Raw genomic sequence first — 25,749 nt, 5'->3', positions numbered from 1 at the left:
AATGTTACCTCAAAAAACTTGTCTGCAGCAGATGCCCCCAATAGCCCCCTGGGAGCTGTTTTTTTGTTTTAAATTTAAAATTAGCCGCTTGCAGTTCTTCCAATCGGAAGGTGACTGCACCCCCCAAGCTTTTCTTCAGTAGTGAGCTCACAGACACAGAGCTGCCGCACATAAGTATGACTTGGGGCAGGAGGACGCCTTCTGTTAGGCAGAACCAGACGCAGCCAATTTAAACTAAAAAAACAGCAGCGGCTACGAAAACAAGCGGCAAAGGACTTTTTTATGTGTAATTTTACTAAAATACTGGCACTTTAAATACTATTAAACGAGGCATGTTAGATTATTGCCTCAAAGCTATTGACGCAACGTTTTTCAGAATGTTGATAACATTAAAAAAAAGTGTTTTTATTTCTTATTTTTCAACGGTATTTCATCCGAGGGATCCTTATTTGACATTTCATTGTCTTTATTAACCTTCTTAACTTTTGCCTTGCTCTTTGCAGATGAGAAAGTAAGAGATGATTTGTTAAACTCCAGAGAGAATATACCCACATCTCCATCAAATCGGTTTTTAGCCACTTGCAGGTGCCTTTTGCCTGGCCCTGTAACCAGCTTCTTGTCTTGAAGTATGAGAACATTATCAGCCTCCTGACTTGCCTAGAAAAAACACAAAAGTTATTACATTGGTGTATCTGAAACTGTATGAGAAAAAAAGGTTAAATTAATTATTGTTTATATTTAATTATCGTAATAAAAACACGAGTTACTATTCTGTATATCCTATGACTCATATGTCCTATAAAATAGTATACTCTCATAAGTATTGTACTGGGTACTTGTAAAGCGCCGCTAATCACCCGTAAGGGTCTTAAGGCGCTGCTCATTTTATCAAAGAAAAAAACCCTATTGAGAGAATAGGGAAAAGTATGCTCTTTCCACACATAAAGTATATATTTTTCCACTTAAAATTTAACTTTTACTAGTATTAATTAAAAAAAGGCAGCAGAAATAGAAGTATCTGGCGTGCCAGAAAAATAGTTAAAAACACAACTCTGTAACTGTGACTTGTATAAAATACTTCAATGTTGCTGATTTTGAGTTGTTTATCACATATGAGGAGGGGGGGATAAAATCAATGATATTAGGTAAATGTAAGACCCTCTATTTAGGAACTGTGTCCTGCATTGCTCTATATTAGGGTAGATAAGCCACTTTTTTTACACTAAATAAGCTATAAATCCCTTCCCCACAATATGTCCCGCATGTTACAACAAATGTTACAACAACAAATAAAAATATCATTTAGTAGATAGTCTAAAATTAACAGAGTGCAGTTAAAATAAACACGAAGCCCCTGACACGGTCGCGTTTCACTTACACGCTTCCTCAGAGGGGGTGCTCATTTTATCGACCGCAGAAGGATGAAAGGCTGAGTGGACCTCGCCGGGGATCGAACCTGCAACCCTTGGGTTGCTACAGAGCTCAGCCGAATTACTTTGCATATTACCCGGATATCAGGTGAAATTTATTGTTACCAAGTTAACTATTTATTCTATCTATTAGCTGCATATGACCTCTCAACTGTAAAGTGTGTACTGTATGTTATTTATATTTTAACGCAGGTTTGGAACAGAAAAGCTTCACATGAGCTACTATAGCTCATCAAACTTTAACTGACTTATTTCACAAATTTGATCATACATAACACGAGCCTAAATATATCCCTGATATACTATTCAAAGCACCACTTTAGCTACATTTACCTGTAAATGAATCGCATAAAATAGAAACACTTGATCCCAGATGAGTATGGTCCACACTAGGGCTGCACGATTAATCGCATATGCGATTTAAAACGATTTTAAAACCGCGAGGAGTCGCAATTTTTTCCTACATAAAAAATTAATTTAGAAGTGGCTGTAATGCATTGATTTATTTGTGATTTCTTGCAAATCAGCTCCATCTAGTGGTTGCTTTTAGCACACATTTGTAAAATGGCTCTTTTACTTTCACTTTCTGTTCTCATAAGCAGCCGATCAATCTAGAAATCTAAAAGTAGAGCCCATGCAGGAATGAAGAGCAGAGAAAGCTACTTACTTATATTTCCCCCTAGGGACGTTTGCAGTCTGAAACTTAGGGTATGTAAACATTATGGAACCTCCCACACAATCTCCTGCTCTCTGAGAAACGGCTTAAATACATAGCAGATGCAGTTAACCCCACGGCTCCCAAAAAGGCTAAAACTGCAGTCCCCTCTGCTGCTGGGTTAACTGCATCTACAATGTATTTTATATCAGCAAGGCACAGCATTTCTGAAAGGAGCAGCCCCCCACCCCTACTGCTATATGCCTGTAATGGATTCCCGGACAGGAGCAGGGCTCATTTTCAGTCAAATTTAAAAAAGAAGAAGAAAAATAATTTATATATATGTGTGTGTGTGTGTGTGTGTGTGTGTGTGTGTGTGTGTGTGTGTGTGTGTGTGTGTGTGTGTGTGTGTGTGTGTGTTTGTATGTGGCTTACACTGCTTCATTTGTTAATCATACCACTGTCCACAGTTAGAATGACTATCCAAGAAAACATGAACAATGTTGTGTGTCATAAGACCTAATAACTGGCAAGTGGCTACTATTTAATCACATCACAGGCAGCAAATTTTATTTGAACTATTTTGTTGTTTGTATTTTTATGCTCCAAGAGTGTATTGGACATCAAGAAACATGTACATTAAGATTCTGTAGCGTTAAATAAACTTTATAATGCAAAATGAAGGTGTTATAGTTATTTATAAGAAAATCGCGATTAAATCGCAATCACGTTTAAAAAAAAAAAAAAAATCGCAATTTTTTTTTTGCCCATATCGCCCAGCCCTAGTCCACACTTTAGTTAAACTTACAGGGCACTTCTCAGAGAGCCATATACTTATACCTTATATGGGATCTCATGAATATAAAGGCTCAACTCATTGACAAAAGTAATATCTCGTTCATAATCCAACACCCCTGATTCACCCTTTTAGGCATCATTAAGTTTACACTGTGGTACTTAAGTGGGTCGATGTAGAACTAACTTATCAATTTTCAATAGCCAAGTATTAGCAGTACTCCTTAATTTTATATTACCTTAAGCAGTGTTTACCTGCTGAAAAACTAAATTAAATATCATTAGATCCCAGAGAGACCTTACATTATACTACATAACTCTCAAACTGCCTATTTGGTACTGGTTGCTTCTCAGATAGGATTCTATATCATTCACTATATGGTATATTCTTAAACCTAGGTCCCATTGGGATCAGCTAGTGGTTACCAAGTGAGTATTGTCACACACGAACCAAATGGCCCATATGTGGTCAGATCAGTAAACACCCATATGAAAATGTTATTTACATAAAAGAGGATCCAGAAGCCTGTCGTATCACAAGTTACATCATCTTTAACCCCTTGAGTGCTAATGATGGCTCTGAGCCGTCACAAATTGTCTCAGTCAGGTGATAATGATGGCTCAGAGCCGTCATGAGCACTCTCCCACTTTGAGGGAGATCTGGGGGCTCCCACCGGCTCCTACCCCGGCGATCGGGCCTGCATAGTGACAGGCATCGCCGGGGCTTCACGTTATGTGCGGTGACGTCATGCGCAATGACGTGATGACGTCACTGCGCAACTTTATTTAACATTAACAATGTTAAATATAGGAGCAGGGGGCATGCTGCTTAGAAGCCTGTATCTCAGGCATCTAAGCAGCTACAGACCCCCAAGACCAACCGTTGGAAAGGTAATCGCCTAACCTTTCCAACAGTGTAAGTCTTGGGGATCTGAAATAATAATAATAAATAAAAAAAGTAAAAAAAATATATTTTTAAAAATATAAAAGAAAAAGAAAACTTTAAAAAACCTTAGCACCCAGGTGGGAAAGTGCTTAGCATTCAAAGGGTTAACTCAATGTACGTATTCTACTGTTATATTTCACTTTTGACCTTTGTAACACAACTTTCGTTTGCTTATTGTTCTTTGCACACAACCTCAATAAAAGAATATTTAATTAAAAAAAACAAAAACACGAGTTACACATTTATATGGAAGCAATAGAGCAATAATAACATTTTCTTACACACAAGAGCACTTTTATGTCAATTTAACTTAAACACAAGTCAAAATAAACTCTTATGATTTAGAAAGAGCAGCAGTTTTAAAACACTTTGCAATTTACTTCCATTTTTAAAGTTTGCACAGTCTTTTAATATGCACATTTTCTGGGGAACAAGATCCTACTGGGCATGTGCACAAACTCACAGGGTATACGTATACTAGTCTGTGATTGGCTAATGTTTGTCACATGGGGCCAGAAAAAGGGAGAAAAACAAATTGTCAGAAAAAAAATCTACTGCAAATTTGAAATTCAGAGTAGGTGTTAAATAATTGTCTTTTTATAATGCACTTGTTAATTATGTAATTCTACTGCACTGAGTGGTCCTTTAAGACCATATAGCAATGATATTCCTTTTAGAATTTAAAGGGTCATATGACCCATTTTTTCTTTCATGATTCAGATAAAGCATACAATTTTAAATACCTTTCTAATTTAATTCTATTATCACATTTTCTTTGTTCTCTTGGTATCTTGTTGAAAAGCAGGGACGTGAGCTATATGCTTGTACATGTCTGAAACACTATTTGGCAGAGGTTTTGCAAAAATGGTATCCATATACAAGAGCACTAGATTCCCTGCCACATAGTGCTGCAGACAGCTACCCAGGTATCCCTTTAACAAAGAATCCCATGGGTATGAAGCAAATTTGATGATAGAAGTAAATTGGAAAAAAAATGATATGTTCTGTCTGAATAACAACAAGAATTGTGTTTCATATCCCTTTAAGAAATAAAATAAAAAAAATCAAAAAAAATCAGCAGGATCATAGAAGGGAGGAGAGGACAACACTTGGGCTACATTGGCAAATTCTTGGACTAGGAACTTACTTTTGCAGAGCCAAAAATAGAGGATGTTTGTAATTCCTTGTCATCGTCTTCTTTTCGTGGATGAATAACCAGTGTCACGTGGCAATTATGCTCTGTAGCAAATTTCCTGAAAGCCCCAACCATGTAATCCTGAAATGCAAATCTAGAATGGAGCAGATGAGATGAGAGGTTGTTAACTTATATTTAAAAAGGAACAGGAAATGTACTAGGGACATAACAATGGGTAGATGTCAACACATAAGATGACAGAATTCCTTGAAACATCCCTTCATAGTAAATTATTAACATTGGGAAGAGATCTGTAGGCATTTTTCATCTAAACCAGTGTTCTCCACGGAAAATTGTGGCATTATTAGCCAGAAAGGGGGAATAATACTCTGCCATATTATAACTTTTTCTGTTATTTATAAATGGTATTTAAGCTATCCAAAGCACAGATACATTACGTAATTTACCAAAAATAGATTTAATGTTAATTTGTTTAACAACCATTAATAAAACAATATTAGCAGAACTACATTTTAGCTAAGTGGTCAGTAAAATCAGTCAGGTGGTGTGCCCATTAAATAGGTCATAGGGAGAACACTGTAAAAACTCAAAATGTACAGCTATTAACACATACAAGTGACATTAACCCCTTCCAGCATCAGCCTTCATATGGCACGATCAGTGCTCCATTACCATATGAAGCCAGATCGTTACAGACCGCAACACTGTTTGTAATGATCATCTGTTGGTGACAATAAGAGGTGTGGGAGGGAAGGTAGGAGGGTTGGGTGGTCAGCCCAGCGGGCAAGGGACGGGAGTGGTGGGACCCTACACTATGGAAACAAAGAGAGAGGGATAGGTCGCTAAAGTACAGAAAAAAGGGTACGTCAGAGGGGGTCCCAACAAAATTATCGCAAGGAGGGACCCCTTCATTACAGAAACAAAATTAATAAATAAAACTTAGCTAAGATAGCTGCCACTAGTGGGAGGGGGAACGGTTAGAGAGCTGTTTGGGAGGGTTGAGGAGGGATCCCTGAATTGCGAAAAAAATAAAAAAAATAAAGAGGTGACAAGTGTGGGAGAGAATGCGGGAGGAGGGTAGGAGGTCCAGCTGGGTGAGAGGGGCGGTACACTACAAAAACAAAGTTTGGTAGGGAGAGGGAGGGATGGGTAACTAAACTACAGAAAAAGGGTATATCAGAGGGGGCCCTACAAAATTATGGTTGAGGGGGACCCCTATAATAAAGAAAAAACAAACAAAAAAAAACTATGTACTGGCAGATGGTTGCCACTAGTGGGAGCGTTGAGGAGGGATCCTTACACTGAGAAAAAAAAAAAACCCTAAACTGCATACTGCCAGTACTTAATATGGTGGTGAGGGGTGGGGGAGAGACATTTAGGAGGGATCAGACAAATGGGAAGTGTCAGGACGAAGGGTAAAATCTAAATAACAATACTTTTACCCTTTCTAGCTAACTAATTAATTCCTTCACTGCCAGGAATTCCAGAAGTGTGATGCGCAGCTGAAATAAGCGGTCTTCTCATTACCAAAAAGCAAAGGCAAAGACATGCATGTCTGCTATTTCAGAACAAAAAGGATCCCAGAGAAGTTCTTACAACCATTTGTATTATGACTGCACAAGTGCTATGTAAATGATTTCAGTGGGAAACCCAAAGTTTGTGAACAATTTTTTTATATAAATTGCATTTGGCATTTTTTTTTTTTTTAAATAGAGAGTTGTTCAGGGTTACACCCTGGAGATGATTCACTTACTTATCTGTAGAGAGATGCTCTTGTCCCATCATAAACTGAAGATTATCAATGATGATGTGACTGATGTCATGCATGTACACCGCATGTTGCATTGTATCTATCACTGCCCTGAAGACAAACAAGAAGTGGCACAAATAACAGGAAACACTAGGTTAGACAGGAAAATAATGCTGACAGTAAATGATGTATGGTCTCTGCTTATGTCAACATAAATAATACAGACAGACTTATTTATATAACATTATACCAGTTTAAATGGACAGTAGACAACTTGAGATTTAAATATACTTATTTTGCCACCCATGCATGTTACTTAGCTCTGGATTTTCTAATTCTCATAAGCTGTAAATGCACCTTGCTGACGTCTCAGGGATAACCTTGCTACATATCTTTCCCTAACTGACTTAAACAGGTAACAGGAAAATAATGCACATTATATTAACTACTAACATAATGAATGGGGTTAGCCTTGTCTATTCCTCTAATAAGCCCTGATTGGCTCCTCCAAATAAGTTAAGGGGTGGGTGGAGTTTAGCTATAGAAAAACAAATGCAGCCAATAAAAAGGAATTTGTTTTACAAGTGTTTGGAAATGGCTGATTTGCTATCCGATGACAAGGTAACAGAATGTAATTACAAGGTGCTCACTGTCCCTTTAAATTAACTATCTTTGTTATGGTAATTACACACTGCAGTTGTTACTTCTGACTAGCTCTGATGACAAATTTCTCCAATAGATTCAGTCTTCTCTAACTCCAAAAATATTCTACCTAGCTTCTACTTTTAATGCAAGTTTTCATGTTGTACACCCTGAGGCAGAACTTTTCTTCACTTTCCGCGATATAATTTTTTTAGTGAAAAAGTTTCTGCAAGTTATTTTTTAAATAAAATTCAATTTTAAGTTAGGCAGTTACACTAAGGCGCCAGTTCAGCAGCAATGTGTTGGTTAACTGAAGAATAAAGCCATTTTTAACGTTTTATAATATAGTGTAGTAGTAGAAAATTGCATCGCAAATTTATCAGCATACAAAAAAAGAAATTGTAAAATGTCTCTTGAAAAAATGTATTTCCTTTTCTCTTGGTCTAACATAGAAATGTAGTAATAAAAAAGATGCAATTCTCTTACGAACATCTTACATTCAGCATAAACAGCTTTGCAAACTGGGAAAGGCTAGGGGGCGGGTTTGAAAAAAATCTCTGAGAGACAGTCAACAAGCAATGCGCTGCTGCTTTGCAGAGCTACTGCATATTTGACTGTTCACTTCTAAACAGCACTTTGCTCTGGATGTACTGTGTTAAGGAAAACTTACACAGTGCAGTCAGAGCACAGCTCAGTTAGAAGAGAACTTTCTAATGTGGAGCAGCACTCCAGAGTTAAAGCGCTAACAGTTCCTGCATGTGTCCCGTTCTTTCTGCAGACATGCTGCATTTTCTGCGATGACATCTCAGATCACTGTATGTTCTGCCTTGGGGGTTGTACATAATAGCACATTTAAAAGGGACATACAAACAAAAAAGGTTTCTTTCATCATTCAGATAAAACAACTTTCCAATGTACTTCTATTATCAAATTTATCAACTATTATCAACTATTTATCTAGATATATCTTTAAAAGTGAATGTAAATTTTGATGATAAATTCGATTAAAAACAGGGGCACTTTAATTCATCAAAATTTACATTTCACTTGTGCTGTGAAAAAAACCTTAACTTTTAATCTTCACAGCCGCTCCAGCTTCCTCCACCCATCGCAAAGCCTCTTCCTGGGTCTAAAATGAGGAATCCGGCTTCCTCCAATCACAGCGTTGAATCAGACACTGATTCCCCCGGGGAGGGGGGAAGCCGTGATTGGAGGATGACCTATCCATCATTTTTGACATCAGAAATGGCTTGCAACGACCGGAGGAAACTGGAGCTGCTGTCAAGTTTAAAAGGTAAGTGAAATGTAAATTTTTGATAAATTAAAGTGCCCCTATTTTTAATCGAATTTTTAAAGAACGGGCATTTTAGCATCAAAATTTACATTCACTTTAACAAAGAATAACATGAGAACAAAGCAAATCAGAAACTTTTTTTAACAAATTGTATTCTCTATCTGAATCATAAAAGAAAACATTTGGATTTCATGTTGATTTAATTTAGCATTTTACAGATGTGTGCACAACCTATGTTAACAGTTAAAGGGACACTGAACCTAATTTTTTTCCTTTTGTGATTCAGCTAGAGCATGCAATTTTAAGCAACTTTATAATTCACTCCTATCGTCAATATTTATTTGTTCTCTTGCTATCTTTATTTGAAAAAGAAGGCATTTAAGCTTTTTTTGGTTCATACTCTGGACAGCACTTTTTTATTGGAGGATGAATTTATCCACCAATCAGCAAGAACAACCCAGGTTGTTCACCAAAAATGGGCTGGCATCTAAACTTACATTCTTGCATTTCAAATAAAGATACAAAGAGAATGAAGAACATTTGATAATAGGAGTAAATTAGAAAGTTGCTTAAAATTTCATGATCTATCTGAATCATGAAATAAAAAATTTGGGTTCAGTGTCCCTTTAAGAGTATCACTAACTATGATCTTTTAAGGGAAAAATAAACAGTAATTATCTGGCTTTATTTTAATTAACAAGAACATGAAATGTTTCCAAAATAGTTAAACACATAGTTAAAGCAAGCACCAAAGCAGCAATGCACTACTCAGAGCTAGTTGAACACATCATGTGAGTCAATGACAAGAGGCACATTTGTGTAGCCACCAATCAGCAGCTTGCTTCCAGCAGTGCAATGCTGCTCCTGAGCCTACCTAGGTATGCTTTTCTCCAAAGGACACCAAAAACACAAAGTAAAATTGATAATATAATTAAACTGAAAAGTCTTTAATATATGTGCTCTATCTGACATGAAAGTAAAGTATCCTTGATATATCAGTGCTGTCAGGCCAAAAAAAAACAACATATGGTAATAAACACAAACACATTCATCCAACTATCTAGCTTTTTCCCTCTGGACTAGTAGCTTTCAACCCCTGGCTAGTAAATATTTTTCAACCCTGACACTTTGCCAGCCAAGTGCCATTATGAAGTAGCCGGGTGAGGGCAGTGTAATACATACACAAATTCTGTAGCTTAAAGGGTCATGAAAACAACATTTTTATTTTTAATGATTCAGATAGATACAATTTTTAAAAAAAAATGTTCTCCCAATTTACTTCTATTATCAAATTTGCTTCATTGTCATGTTATTTTTTGTTGAAGAGATATCTAGATAGGTAGGGAGCACTATGCGACAGGAAATACTACCATCTAGTGCTGTTGCTAACGTATAACACTGTTACAAAACTGTTGCCATATAGTGCGGCAGACACGTGCACACTCCTGAAGGTACCTTCCTGCTTTTCAACAAAGGACAAAAACAAAGAAAATCTGATAATACAAGCATATTGTTTAAAATTGTATGTTCTATCTGAATCATGAAATAAAGATTTTGAGTTGTATGTCCCTTTAAGCAACCCAAGGCACAAATTGATTGCATAATGTAACAAATTCATTTAATGATAATTTGTGCAACAAATCTTAAGAATATGTAATATTATCCAATTGTTGGATTAATATTAACTTAAATTTTAGCCATGTGATCAGTAAATATGTATTGGGGAGAACACTGATTATATATACAGGTGGCCCTCGGTTTACAATGGTTCAGTTTGCACCGTTTCAGAATAACAACCTTTTTTTTCAGTCATGTGACTGCTATTGAAAAGCATTAAGAAGCAGTGCATTGATTAAAATAGCCAGTAGGTGTCGCTGTCCGCTTGTGTTGCAGCAAAGATATGCAAGCCAAGCAAGCTGAGATTAATGTTTAACCAGACCTGAGCTATCGAGCAGCTTTCAAAGGAACAAGATCATCCTGTCTATAAATCAGTCCAGATAGAAATGCAAGTAAAGTCTGTGTTGTGTGATTATTTTATTAGGTTTATAATGCTGTTTAGCAAATGTTTTGTTCATTTAACTTGGTTTAAATGTATATTCTGTGTTGTGTGAATATTTTATTAGGTTTAAAATGCTGTTTAGCATTTAAAGTCTTCATTTCAAAACTTTAAAAAAAAAATGTATTTGGTGTTACTTATGACAATTTTGAGAGGGGCCTGGAACCTAACTCCCTCACTTCCCATTGACTTACATTATAAAATGGGTTTCAATTTACAACGGTTTTGATTTACAACCATTCCTTCTGGAACCTAACCCCGGCGTAAACTGAGGGCTACCTGTATTTTATTTTTTTAGTCACAGTACAGGCTACATTCTGCCATGCAAAACGTTCGTATAAAGACATGCCCAGTGCATTACTTGATATTTTGCTGTCCAAAGAAGGTCATGAAATATAGGGGCAGGTCTTCAAATCGGTCAGCCCACTCATCATAGTTCTCCAGCTGCTCCTCCAAACGCTGCAGAGAGAACTGGGTCAGCATAATTTTAGCCAGACGAACATTATTTATTTCAAAACTCCCCCACAAGGTGTTAATCCCCTGAATGCACAGGTCCAGAGCATATTCGCTGATAAATGTAGTTTTTCCGCTGCCTGTGGGACCTGCAAAACACAACAAGAGTGTTAGCTCTGCATTATGAAGATAATACAAATTATTATTATGGAAATACAATTAATTTATTTAGTTTCCACCTAAGCTTGCAGCAGTATTACTGAAACCAGTTTTATTTGATAAATGTTGACTAAATGTGCCACCTAGTGGCAAAAAAAAGTTCTACCTTGCAACAGATGGACACAAAGACCTTAACCAGGATTCATTTATAAAATAATTAAACACTAAATAAAAGCTAGATATAATGATGGTCTAAAAGCAATTATGAGCCTGAGAATAAAATGCAGATGCATTAATTGTAATTATATTGGTTAAATGTAGAAAAATAAAAGTGTACTATATTTTTCATAAAGCAATGGGTACCCCGTGTTGAAACCAAGCATATCTTCTCTTCTGAGGCCAATTAGGGAAAGTTATAGAGGGATTACTAGAGTGTGCAACCAATAACTGTGTGTAATATAGCAGTGTTAAAAGGACACTGTACTATAAAAAATACTTGTTATACCTAATGTATTAAATGGGAATTAAAGGGACAGTCTAGTCAAAATTAAACGTTCATGATTCAGATAGGGATCAAACACCCCCTAAACTGCCACAATCCCCCCAACGCAAACTAGCCCTATATTACTTAAAGGGACAGTCTAGTCAAAAAACATTCATGATCCAGATAGGCCATGCAGTTTAAAACAACTTTGCAATTGACTTTTATCATCAAATTCGCTTTGTTCTCTTGGTATTCTTTGATGAAAGCAAAACCTAGGTAGATTCATATGGTAATTTCTAACCCCTTAAAGGCTGCCTTTTATCTGAATGCATTTGACAGTTTTTCACAGCTAAAGGGAGTTAGTTCATATGTACCATATAGAGAACATTGTGCTCACACCCGTGGAATTACTTATGAGAGGGCAAGAATGGCTAAAATGCAAGTCTGCCAAAAGAACTAAGATTAGGGGGCAGTCTGCAAAGGCTTAGATACAAGGTGATCACAGAGGTAAAAAGTATATTAATATAACCGTGTTGGTTATGTAAAACTGGGTAATGGGTAATACAAGGGATTATCTATCTTTTAAACAATAAAAATTCTGGAGTAGACTGTCCCTTTAAATGTAGGGGACACTGTTCTATTTCTGTTCTGTTTTATTTTTGCTTATTAAAACCATTACCTGTTCTCCAGGACATGCCCATAAAAATTGGATGAGTCTGCAGGTAAAACAGACCTGCTTATGTTATCTATGTCTAAAAAATAGTTTGGTATTGAAATGCTAATTAAGGCTGGGCAAAACCAGCTTTTTCAGACACAAACATCTATGTCTCTCCTAGCCACCCACTTGGAGAGTAATCAGTGCTATTATCTCTCGTTTAAATAGCTTTTCTACTGAGAATATGTTTGGTATTTATATTTGCAGTATAGGTGGTGGTCTCCACAAACAAAATCAGCTATTTCAAACACAAATTTGATTCAGTGATTTTTTTTCAGGATAAACAGCTCTATTAAAAAGTGCTTCAACAGTCCTATCTTTTAAGAAAGATTATACTGCTCTTGAGAAAGACTAAAAAGACCATTGAAAGGCATTGAGCACATTTTAATAAAGCGGTTTTATCTTGAATAAACCATTTAATCAATTGTATTGAAGCCGATTCCTGTGGTGAATAAAACCTCTTAAAGGGACAGTCTACCATAGAATGGTTATTGTTTTAAAAGATAGATAATCCCTTTATTACTCATTCCCCAGTTTTGCATAACCAACACAGTTATATTAATATACTTTTTACCTCTGTGATTACCTTGTATCTAGGAACCTTCTTCCAGCCCCCTGATCACATGACTGTGACTGTTTATTATCTATTGTCTTAAATTTAGCATTGTTTTGTGCTAGATCTTAAATAACCCCCTGTGCCTGAACACAGTGTTATCTATATGGCCCACGTGTACTTTCTGTCTCTTTGTGTTGAAAAGAGATTTAAAAAGCATGTGATAAGAGGCAGCCCTCAAAGGCTTAGAAATTAGCATATGAGTCTGCCTATGTTTAGTTTAAACTAAGAATACCAAGAGAAAAAAGCAAATTTGATGATAAAAGTAAATTGGAAAGTTGATTAAAATTAAAAGTCCTATCTGAATAATGAAAGTTTTATTTATACTAGACTGTCCCTTTAACAGCATATTCCTGTGTCCTGGTGTTCCGGATATCATGGAGCTATAAGACATCTTTCTCACAAGCAAACAAAAGATGCCTTCCAGGAAGAGTGCACCCTGACACTTGTAACTATTGTTTGGAGCAGGGCTGTAGACGCTTGATGGCTGTAACACTTGCTGAGGAAACATTTTATACCTTTAGTACTATATCTATACATCATGTTTTATTTATATTTAGTTGCATGGATTTTAAAAACTATGTTCACTATCCCTTTAAAGGAAAATAAAACAGTATGAACTAACATAAGTTTCTAAATATATAATGCAGCCAAAGCTTTCCTGCAAAAAAGTTTATTTTTTAATCCTCAATCACTTTAATTCAGGCATAATTTGTTTGCAGCAAGCTCCCCCTGCGCATTTCCATATATGGAAGTTGCTATACAGGCCATAGCTATGGCAGAATGCACCCATGCACATACACGGTAGGGGGCAGTCACATGACACTTGATTAAGCAGTGCACAGTATAATGCTGAAGCTTTCACAAAGCATGTGACATTAGCCCCATGGAAACAAGCAAGCCTCTTGGCAAACAATAGCCATATCTGATGTCCCTCCTCAACCCCCCCTTACTTGTAAAAGTAATTATCCTCACGTGCACACTTTGTTACATGATACCTCAGGGTTTTGAGTAAGACACTGATAAGGGAGGTGGAGCAAGCTACACTTGGCAACACTAAAGTGTAAGTACTTTTGCAGATTTTTGGAAATTTTATTAAAATACTGAACCCAATTTTTTTCTTTTGTAATTCAGATAGAGCATGCAATTTTAAGCAACTTTCTAATTTACTCCTATTATCAATTTTTCTTCGTTCTCTTGCTATCATTATTTTAAAAAGAAGGCATCTAAGCTTTTTTTTGGTTTCAGTACCCTGGACAGCACTTTTTTATTGGTGGATGAATTTATCCACCAATCAGCAAGGACAACCTAGGTTGTTCACCAAAAATAGGCCGCATCTAAACTTACATTCTTGCATTTCAAATAAAGATACCAAGAGAATGAAGAAAATTTGATAATAGGAGTAAATTAGAAAGTTGCTTAAAATTTCATGCTCCATCTGAATCACAAAAGAAAAGCTTTTTTTTCACACTCTTTTTCACATGCTGTTTTACCTCAGTTAATCCTTTTATAATATGCACATAATGCAAAATGTTTTCTGGCACTTTAAGTTGCAACATGGCAGTACCCATTAGTTTATTGACAATAAAACTTATTTTTGTCAATTTAAACAAAATACATTTGCATAATACTCCCAGGCTAATCTTTGCTTTTTATCCAGCAAAGTTTCATATTTCTTTCAACATTACAAAGTGGTGACTTTGCTTGGAAAATACAAGGTATAAAGTTTAGCTTAGCTGACCAGATAACTGGTCAACCAAACTTGTTCAGAATAGAGAACTTGCACATTTGTATTTATGGTCAGGGTTGAGTTTCCACTTTACAAGTGGCAGGAGCTCATCATTAAAGTCTATGGGAATTTGTGTAGATTAATAAGTTGATAACTTTGAATGATTGTGACCACCCCCCCTCCCCCCTCCCTCACAAGCACATGAGCTGCACAGCAATAATTCCAGCATGAAGAACTCACAAAGCAACATTTTTGTTTTCAAGCTTGCAAAAGGGGCAGATGCCCAGAAACGTCACTCTATGGGCTAATAAAGTTTTTCATGCTGTACATATTAGTGTGTTTTCTGCTATGTGTTTACCTATATTTTTAATTTAACCCATTTACGGGTGTTAATGTCCTTCTCTACAGCTACAAGCATTGAAGCCACCAGGCAGAAAATGGCCGGTCAGCCAATCACAAGTTGCAGTCACACTTAGCCTACAAACAACATCACTTTCCTGCTTAAGAGCTTAAAGGCTTGCGACTCCCGAGCAGGAATTTTACGGTGTGTTTAACCCAAGTAATGATTTTCAGTATGTTATTATTACATTAGAACTTCCCTTTAATGCACACAAAGAACAGAGTACAGAAAGTGAAGAAATCAAAGACATCGCCCTGTGCACACAGGAAAGACTAAGTATGACAAATCTATCACATTTTACAAATGAAAAAGGGTTGCTTGGGTTCAGTCATTTTGTCTCAATCATCTGAGATCCATGAAGGCCTTAAACAATATGGGTTAGAGCCCTTTACGTTTTCCGTTTTATCAGGTTCTGTTTAATCAACATAAGCTGCAGCATAGGCTTGCACTTCTTAAAGGGACAGAATAAAACAAAAATTAAATGTTTATGGTTCAGTTAGAAAATGTAATTGTAAACTTTACAAATTACTTTTATAATTTAATTAGCTTTTTTCTTTTGGGATCCTTTGTTGAAAAGCCGATAGGTGGCTGCACATATATGCCTCTTGTTATTGGCTCACCAATGTGTTCTGCTAACTCCCCGTAGTTCACTGCTGCTCCTTCAAAGGATACCAAGAGTGTGAAGCAAATTTCCTAATTGAAGTAGTTTAAAATTTTATGTTCTATCTTAACCCCTTAATGACAACTGACGTACCAGGTACGTCATGCATTAACTTACAGTTAATGACAATAGACGTACCTGGTACGTCAGTTGTCTAAGAGAGTGCTGGAAGCGATCGCAATCGCTTCCAGCAGCTCTCAGGGTATTGCAGTGATGCCTCCATATGGAGGCATCCTGCAATACCCTTTCAGAAGACTCCGATGCAGAGAGAGCCACTCTGTGGCCCTCTCTGCACCGGTAGCGATGGTGCCGGTTCGTTGGTGGGTGGGAGCGCAACAGGGAGGCGGGTGGGCGGCCCATCGCTACCCGGCATCCGGCTCCTGTAAGTGCAATGTGCACGCCGGGTGCCGGGAGCGTGCGGGGGCGCGCATGTGCGCGCGCGATTAGCTACCCACTGACACCAATGAGGAGGGAAGAGGGGGGAAAAAATAAATATATAAGGATCTGGGAGGGGGAGGGGGTTGGGGTATTGTGGGGGGCTGCTACACTACAGAAAACATTTAAAATGGGAAAAAAAGATAAAAAAAACACTTGTTTTTGGGGCAAATTGGGTACTGGCAGACAGCTGCCAGTACCCAAGATGGCGGCAATTAGGTAGGGGAGAGGGTTAGAGAGCTGGGGGGGGGGGGGATCATGGAGGTTGGGGCTAAGGCAGGAGTCCATCACAGCTAAAACATTTTATTTTTTTTTATTAAAAAAAAGAAAAACTCCTTTTATTTAGTACTGGCAGACTTTCTGCCAGTACTTAAGATGGCGGGGACAATTGTGGGGTGGGGGAGGGAAGAGAACTGTTTGGGAGGGATCAGGGGGTGGGATGTGTCAGGTGGGAGGCTGATCTCTACCCTAAAGCTAAAATTAACCCTGCAAGCTCCCTACAACCTACCTAATTAACCCCTTAACTGCTGGGCATAATTTACGTGTGGTGCGCAGCAGCATTTAGCGGCCTTCTACTTACCAAAAAGCAACCCCAAAGCCATATAAGTCTGCTATTTCTGAACAAAGGGGATCCCAAAGAAGCATTTACAACCATTTGTGCCTTAATTGCAGAAGCTGTTTGTAAATAATTTCAGTGGGAAACCTAAAGTTTGTGACAAAATTTGTGAAAAAGTGAACTTTTTTTTATTTGATGACATTTGGCGGTGAAATGGTGGCATGAAATATACCAAAATGGGCCTAGATCAATACTTTGGGTTGTCTTCTAAAAAAAAATATATACATGTCAAGGGATATTCAGGTATTCCTGACAGATATCAGGGTTCCAATGTAACTAGCGCTAATTTTGAAAAAAAGTTGTTTGGAAATAGCAAAGTGCTACTTGTATTTATGGCCCTATAACTTGCAAAAAAAGTAAAGAACATGTAAACATTGGGTATTTCTAAACTCAGGACAAAATTTAGAAACTATTTAGCATAGGTGTTTTTTGGTGATTGTAGATGTGTAACAGATTTTGGGGGTCAAAGTTAGAAAAAGTGTGGTTTTTTTCAATTTTTTCCTCATATTTTATATTTTTTTTATAGGAAATTATAAGATATGATGAAAATAATGGTATCCTTAGAAAGTCCATTTAATGGCGAGAAAAACGGTATATAATATGTGTGGGTACAGTAAATGAGTAAGAGGGAAATTACAGCTAAACACAAACACTGCAGAAATGTAAAAATAGCCATTGTCATTAAGGGTAAGAAAATTGAAAAATGGTCCGGTCATTAAGGGGTTAATAATGAAAGAAAAAAAAGTGTGTTTTCATGTTACAATAATAAATTGTGGCCACTGATGACCCAAGCACAGTCATGAAATAATATATCTTATATGGTGTGTGTGTGTGTGTGTATGTATGTGTGTATGTGTGTATGTGTGTATGTATGTGTGTGTATGTGTGTGTGTATGTATGTGTGTATGTGTGTATGTGTGTGTATGTGTGTGTGTATGTGTGTGTGTGTGTGTATGTGTGTATGTGTGTGCGCATGCGTTGCCATTATTTCCTTTCCCTTCTAAGAAAAGCTTGCTCCCGTTTAGCGCATGCGCAATACTGATTTCTTCAAGTAACCATTGAATACGTTGGCTTGAAAGACAAAGGATTGACGCCTGCACTTTGAGTTACAAAAGATTAGAGTAACGCACGCGCATAGGTAATCGTTGGCGAAGTGTCTTAAACCAGGATTATGGGAGGAGTAAATAATGGCACAGTAAGTAAATATAAATCGTTTTTAATAAAATAAGACATATTGAAATGCTGAAAAAAAAAAAAAGTTAGCGATCACACTATTTAGGATATAACGAATATAATTATGTTGAAAAAACACGTCCAAACTTTACCTTCACTTTAACAAATGCAGAGAAGTTCACATAGTAAAAATTATGGTAAATCTGAGCATTTTAAAAATAAAAAAACCTAGGGTTTACCATCACTAAAAATAAAATGTAGTTTAGTTATCACTTATTTTAAAAAAAAAGGGTGCAAAACTCATTCTGTCGGTGTTGTGGCAGCTCGCTAAAGTCAGAGCCTCTAGCCGCCCAGGGCACAGCGTTCTTTACCAATGAGGTGACGTTTCCGCCTCTAAACCAATAGCATACAGAACACGGTCAGATGACAAGCACGGCTATTGGTTTAGAGGTGGAACCTTCGCCTCATTGAGAGAAGAGGGCTGTGTCATGAGCAGCCGGAGGCTCTGACTTTAGCAAGCTGCTGTGGCACAGACAGAGCGAGTTTAGCACCTTTTTTTTAAATAAGTGATAAATTAAACTAGTTTACTTTTAGTGACGGTAAATCCTAGCAGTTTTTTTTTTTTTTTTTAATACATTTTTTATTGAGGAGATTAGATACAAATTTGAATACATAAGACACAATCACAGGAACTCTGTAGCATAGTCAAGAAGATGACAAAAGGATTATACATCTGATAAGGGTACATGAGTGTACAAAAAATACAAAATATCAATATTATTAGAATGGGATACATATTATAAGCTAAAGGAGAACATGGGTATTGTAAGTTCGATTCCTGGGTGTGAGAAATTAGACCTCTTCTTTTTTTTTATATACACCACATACTATCTAGCATAGAAAATAGAATTATGGAGTAGGTGCATGCGCACAGAGAACCTACTAGTGGGACAAGGAGTGTGCAAAGAGCTTGAGGTTTTAGGGAGGGGAAAAAAAAAAAAGGGGGAGGGTGTGCATAGTCGGGTCTGAAAGGGGGGAAATGTTTGTTGTAGAATTGTATTAGGCAAGTCTGGGCATATTAGTCTGGATATACAGACCAAGGTGTCCAGGTCTCAAAGCAGAAGTCCACTTTATCAAGAGCCTTGTGAGGGTACAATTCCATCTGTCTGATGTACTGTATCGTAGAGGTGATTTAGGAGAAAACCGGGGGGTCCCTATTTTTCCAATTTCTGGCTATTGCTAGCTCTGTAGCCATGAACAGGTAAATTGTGAGTGCTTTCTGGGCTGTAGTTAGATTCAATAAAATCAGGTGAAGGAGACAAGCTTCCGGGGTATAAAGGTATTTTTAAATGTATTTGGTTGAGAATTGTAAAGAGTCTTGACCATATAGGTTGGATTTTGGGGCAGAACCACCAAACATGGGAAGTGGTGCCTATTTGTCCACATTCCCGCCAACACATGGGGAAATGGGTACCGTAAATCTTGTGTAAAGTGTTGGGGACTAGGTGCCATCTAACCAGAATTTTAGAGTGAAGTTCCCAGAGGGTAGCACAGTGTAAGCGTCTATTGGTGACTGGTGTCTCTGAGTACCAGGTGTCAGTGTCGGTTGCAAAGCCCAGGTCCCGTTCCCAGGAAAGATATTGGGCAATCTTATGACAGCTATGGGGTTCAAGCAAGAGACTATAATGATATTATAGGGCCCTTTTGACTGTGGGAACTTGGGACCACTTGTGTTCCTATTGTGTTTCTAAGATTATGCTTAGGGTAACCCCAGTATCTTAGGAGAGAGCTGAGGAGATGGGCTTCGATTTTAGTGCGGGGAGGTTTCTGAAACTTCGCAGAGTTGAGGGTGCGGTATCCATTTATCGTGCTCAGAGAAGTCTGTGACATGAGTAGGGTGAAGATTCTGCCAGGTTTCTATGTGGGAGTCGGGTAGGCAATGGAGGGCAGTGGCTAGGGAAAGGACTGGAGAAGGATGGGGGGGGGGGGGGCTATCTTAAGGTTGTGTGACTTGATCCCAAAACTGAAGGGTATTCTGTATTATGGGGTGAACATTCCCTAGTTTTTTTCTATGATGTGTAGGTATCCAGGGGAGATCAGAGAGGTGGAGACCCGGCGTGAGAAACCAAGTCTCTATTCTGTGCCAGCACTGAACTTGTGTGTTCCAAATTCAATAGGTGGGAGAGCTGGGCTGCATTGTAGTAGAGAATATTGTGTAAAGCTAGGCCCCCCCTTACTAATTGTTCTTTGTAAAGTCTGTCTGGAAGTTCTAGGTTGTTTGCCCCTCCAGATATAGGTAGTGATACTACGCTGTAATATATTAAGTATTGGCCTAGGGATGTTTAGCGGAACGCTCCTGAAGAGGTAAGTTAGTTTAGGTAAAAAAGACATTTTAATAGCGGCTCTTCTTCCTGTCCAGGATATTTCTCTGTACTCCCAAGAGTTCAGTAGTTTTTGAAGTTCAGGTAATCTATGCGACAAAGTTTTAGAGATGGTTATAGAAGGATCTGCACTCAGGTGTATACAGAGTATTTTGATAGTCTGAGTTCCAAAAGAATTTGTATAAATGCTGTAGGTGGGCCAGGTCTTTAGTGGGCATGTTAATATGTAGGGCTTCCATTTTAGATAAGTTGAGTTTGTAACAGCTTAGACCACAGGTATTGAGGTATCCGGAGAGGTTAAAAGAAGGGTAATGTCATCAGCAAATGTGATTTTATGTTGAGAATTCCTTAAATGATATCCAACAATATTGGGATCTAATCTGATTGCTTGAGCTAGTGGCTCTATTGCGAGGGCAAACAAGAGTGGGGAGAGTGGGCATCCTTGTCTGGTGCCGTTGGCGATTTCATAGGTACTGGATAGGAAATCTAATCCTCTAACCTTAGCGGTGGGGAAGAAGTATAAAGCTTGGACCGCAAGTAAGAATTCGTTAGGTAGATTATATGCCCTCATAGTTTCCCAAAGATAATCCCACCTCACTCTGTTTAAGGCTTTTTCAGCATTGAGGGACAGAGCGAGGAAAGGAATGCCCTTACTGGAGAATGCAGTGAGGATATTGAGTATGCATCTAGTGGCGTCTGGGCCAACTCTATGGGGAATAGAACCCACCTGGTCTGGGTGGACTAAGGAGGAGATAACTTTAGAGAGTCTATTGGCTATGATTTTAGCATAGAGTTTTATGTCTAAGTTAATTAGTTAAATGGGACGGTAACTCCCAAAGTCCTCTGGGTTTTTGCCTGGTTTTAAGATTGTAACTATAGTGGCTTCCAAAAATTATTTTCGGAAGGTACCTTTGTGCATCACTTCATTCAACATTCTGCATAAGATAGGAGCAATCGGGGGTTGTACTGCTTTATAGAAATCAGCCGGTAAAGCCATCAGGGCCCAGAGATTTACCTAATTTTAGGCCCTTAATACTCCTTTGAACTTCTTCTAGAGTGATTGGGGTATAGAGGATTGAAAGGTCATCTGATGATAGTTGGGGTAGGTGAAGGGTGTTTAAAAATGTACAAACTTCAGTTGTCGAGTGAGGGAGGTTATTGAAATTGGCTTCTATATTGTATAGGGAATGGTAGTATGATTTAAATGTGTCATTGATATCTTTTTTTGACAGGCCCGTGCAGTGCCTTAGCTTAGCTGCTAGTAAAGAGGAGACTTTATTACCTTTATAATAGTGGATCAATTAAAACCTCTCCAGAGTAGACTGAACTTTCTGGTATTCTAGGGCTATAATTTGTTTGGTAATGGTTATAATTTTGTCAGTGTGTTTGAATAAGTTATATTAAGTTGATGTCTTAGTGTACTTAGTTATGAGGTAAGAGCGGAGAGGGAAGATCCCTGCTTTTTACACATGATTGCGTCTTTCTTAATGAAATGGCTTCTCAGGTAAGCTTTAAGTGATGCACAGAGAATCTCTACCGAGGTTTGAGAGTTATCGTTAAAGTTTAGGAACTCAGAGATGTTCTCCTGAAGGTCGAGCTTGCCAGTAGGGTTAGTGACTAACCAATCTGGGAGACATGGGTTGGCGAAGTGTGGGCCAAGAGATAGGGAATCGCAGTCTGACCATGAGATCTGGGAAATTCTAGTAAAGGATATGTGGTCAAGGGCGCGAGAGCTTGTAAAGAAGTAATCAATACGGGTATGGGATTTGTGAGGGGAGGAGTAAAAGGTAAATTCTTTATCATTTGGGTGAAACGATCTCCAAACATCGTATAAATCATATTGGCGAAAGAGTTTCTTGAAAGCGTCAGAGAGGGACTGGGCAGATCTTTCCAGTGAAGAAATATTTGGTCCCATTCTATCAAGGGCAGGGTCCCATATTAGATTAAGATTGCCCCGAGGATTAGTTCACCCTGCTTCACAGCCGACACTGACCCCAGAAGTTTCCTGAGGAACCGGATCTTGATAAAATTGGGGGAATATGCATTTACTAGAGTAACTAAATTATTATTTAGTTTGCAGATCAGAATAATAAAACGGGCCTGAGGATCACATTCTATATAGATGGGATGATATTCGACATTGGCACTGATGAGTAAGGCTATTATTATTATTATTAACAGGTATTTGTAGAGCACCAACAGATTCTGCAGCGCTAACTCTAGTTTTGGATTGGAAGGAGGCTTTTATAACTGTTGGGTATCTTTTATATGTATGTGTGGTACCTGGAGAAGAAAGCCAATGGGTCTCCTGAAGGAAGGCTATATCGACCTTGGATTTCTGTATGAAATTTAATAGATGGCTGCATTTTGTGGGTGAGTTGAGTCCTTGGGTGTAAAGCATCACTAGGCGAAGATCCATCATTCTGAAACAAAAATAAAAAAAGGAAAGGGGGGGGGGGGATGTCCTGGGAGCTATAGAATAGTCAGTCGCTCCTAATGAGTGGAAGGTGTAGGGTTAGTTAAATGAAAGATACACATACAAGTATAGGTGGGTAATAATAGAATTTGAATAGTAGTGTAAGATTTTGAATAGGGAAAATCAGCAGGCAAGAGCCGCTTAATCCTAGCGTTTTTTTTTTTTTTTTAAATGTTCGGATTTACCATCACTTTAAAGTCAACATAGCAGCAGTAATGCACAAGCTGAACACCGCTGTGTTGTGTATGCTGCAGCTGATTGACTCAGTGACCCTACTGGTCTCCAGATCAGAAGTGCATTGTTGATTCAGAGCAGAAGGAACATAAAATACAAAAAAAAAAAATATATATATATGTTGTAATATGATACAGCATTTTATTATTGCACTGTTGCTTACATAAAACTATGTGTTTAACCACAAACATAAGATTAGATCAAAAGCAACATCAAAATACTGGGAGCTAGCTGAACACATCTGGTGAATCAATGACAAGAATCATGTGTACGTAGCCCCCAATTAGCAGCTAACTTGCTCAAAGTAGTTGCTGCTCACGATTCTATATAGGTATGCTTTTCAAAAAAGGATACCAAGAAAAGAAAATTAATTTGATAACAGAAGTGAATTAAGTCTTAAAATGACATGTTTTGTATGAAAATGTAATGTTTAAACCATTTGCAAAAGATTAAACAGTTTTGTGCAAGCCAGAGTGCAATGATAAAATGCTATTAATTCTGAGCAGTTTATTATTGCTCTTTTTATATCCATTTCGGTAACCGTAAAGACAACAAATTTAACTGAAATAGCTAAGACATTAATTTAAGAATATGAACTAGCATTACATTTTTCTTTTCTGTTTTACTTAATCAACAGTATGAAAGTGCTACACTAAACTTTTGATGCAAGGGATATGAAACCTACATTTTTTTTCCCGTGATTCAGATAGAGCAAGCAATTTTAAGCAACTTTCTAATTTACTCCTATTATCAATTTTTCTTCGTTCTCTTGGTATCTTTATTTAAAAAGCAGGAGTAAGCTTAAGCCAGCCCTTTTTTGGTTCAGCGTTTGGGTAGCACTCGCTGACTGGTGGCTACATTTAGCCACCAACCAATCAGCAAGCGCTACCCAGGTGCAGAGCTCCTAAAATTCCTGGTCTGGCTCCTAGCTATTTGGTTTCTTTTACATACATCTTCAGTATTCTGTGAAGCTCTTAAGATTCACACAAATGTGTTAACACAGACTTACCTGTAAAAACAGTTAGTTCACCTTTACGGTGACCTTTAAGTAGCTTATTCAATTCAGGGAATCTTGCCCATTTTACCCCAGCAACCTGATCTACATTTTCTAGCTGTCCAAACACTTCCTCACGCAACTGGTGAAACGAGATAATAGACTTGTGACTAGCAGGTAGCGAACCTTTGAGCACCTTATTTAAGTTCATGCCTTCATTAACGGCTTGTAAAGGACTGGGCTGCTTGTCCCCAGGACGAATCAGTGAGCATCTCTTAATGCTCAGTTTACGAGCAAACAGTTTTGACGCTTCCCAGGAGCGCAAGTCATCTCCTAGCCATAGAATTATACGCTTAAACTGCTCCAGGTATGGCAAAAGCACAGGAGGCAAACAAGTTACCCCACGGGGCAAAGCAATACTGGTCACTCCAGTAGCTTGATGCACTGCTAAACAATCTAATTCTCGGCTAGTAATCACCACCTCAGTTTCTTTTTTGCCCAGTACTGCAAGACCAAATAAGTTATAGTAGAGGGCAGGTTTGGGGAAGGTTGTTTCTATATAATGGACATTGTTGCCGTTGCATTCAGCAGATAACAGCTTCAGCCCCCTCATTCTTGAATTTCTGGGGTTAAACCAAGGGAAGACCAAGCTTTTGGTTGGTTGAAAATACCTAACCCCATATTTTTTTAGGGTGGCATTGGAAAGTTTTAGAATACCGAACATGGTTTTAATGAGATGAGCATCATCATCTTCCAGCTCAGATATCCAAACAGCTTTTTCCCAGATTCTGCGCACCTCCATGTCACAAAACTTTGCTTCTCCTGATTCAATGTCACTCTCCCCTAGGTAGTTAGCCATGGTGTCTGGACTGAGATAAGTACAACCCTCTTTCTGCAACAGCTCCATGGTATCCTGAAAATCCTCCCAGCATCCCTCCAGTAATGTCTCTTTGCACAAAAAGCGACCTGTAGTCTTGTCTATAAAAAGATTATTTTCCATGCCTGTGGTGAAGGGGCTGGGCACATGTAGGCAGCTATAGCCATCATGGAAGGAGATATTTTTACTACGCAGGTACTGCCGGATTTCGGTAACTGTCACCGGTTGTAAAAAACTATCAAGGGATGAAAACAAGTCTTTCTTGAAATGTCTTCGTGAGGCGGCTCCACTGCTGGCATACTGGCGCTTAGGCGACTGCCCGTGGTGGAGGAACAGTCTAAACCGCCTGGTGGATAAAGGGCACCGTGAAGTTATCAGCCTGGGTATATTGTGAGAAAGACAGGAAGCTAAACACATTCCCGGCAGCCGCAGCATCCTCAGATCAGTTGTTAGGAGTCACACTGAGAGGAAGTCTGTCACTGCTCGCACATCTCACTGCGGTCTGGAATCGTTACATAGTTCACCATTTGCAAATTGCTACACACAATACATGTGCTTCTAGGGCGCCGCCATGACATTCTAACCTCCACAACATTAGCGCGCCAATGACGTCATTTTTCAGAAC

General features: G+C 38.2%; 1 protein-coding gene across 1 annotated transcript; it reads right to left on the bottom strand.

Moving 5' to 3' along the window:
• Positions 1-384: 384 nt before the first annotated feature.
• On the bottom strand, positions 385-25,716 carry TWNK (twinkle mtDNA helicase). The gene is made up of 5 exons (XM_053691721.1): positions 24,263-25,716; positions 11,086-11,326; positions 6,736-6,843; positions 4,974-5,115; positions 385-657 (listed from the first exon to the last, which is right to left on the bottom strand). Exons 1-5 carry the CDS (start codon positions 25,557-25,559, stop codon positions 406-408), a joined length of 2,040 nt encoding a protein of 679 aa, XP_053547696.1. The 5' UTR covers positions 25,560-25,716; the 3' UTR covers positions 385-405.
• Positions 25,717-25,749: the final 33 nt, after the last annotated feature.

This window comes from Bombina bombina, chromosome 9 (genome assembly GCF_027579735.1).
Source record: "Bombina bombina isolate aBomBom1 chromosome 9, aBomBom1.pri, whole genome shotgun sequence".
Classification (NCBI taxonomy): Eukaryota; Metazoa; Chordata; class Amphibia; order Anura; family Bombinatoridae; genus Bombina; species Bombina bombina.
Note: the sequence above shows the minus strand (reverse complement) of the source record. Positions and strands in the feature narration are given on the sequence as shown.

Coding starts and splice junctions, on each gene's coding strand:
- TWNK (XM_053691721.1), bottom strand. CDS start 25,559: ATGCTGCGGCTGCCGGGAATGTGTTTAGCTTCCTGTCTTTCTCACAAT. Junction 5,116..6,735: donor GAGCATCTCTCTACAGATAA/GTAAGTGAATCA, acceptor GCTCCATTCTAG/ATTTGCATTTCAGGATTACA. Junction 658..4,973: donor CTATTTTTGGCTCTGCAAAA/GTAAGTTCCTAG, acceptor TGTTTTTTCTAG/GCAAGTCAGGAGGCTGATAA.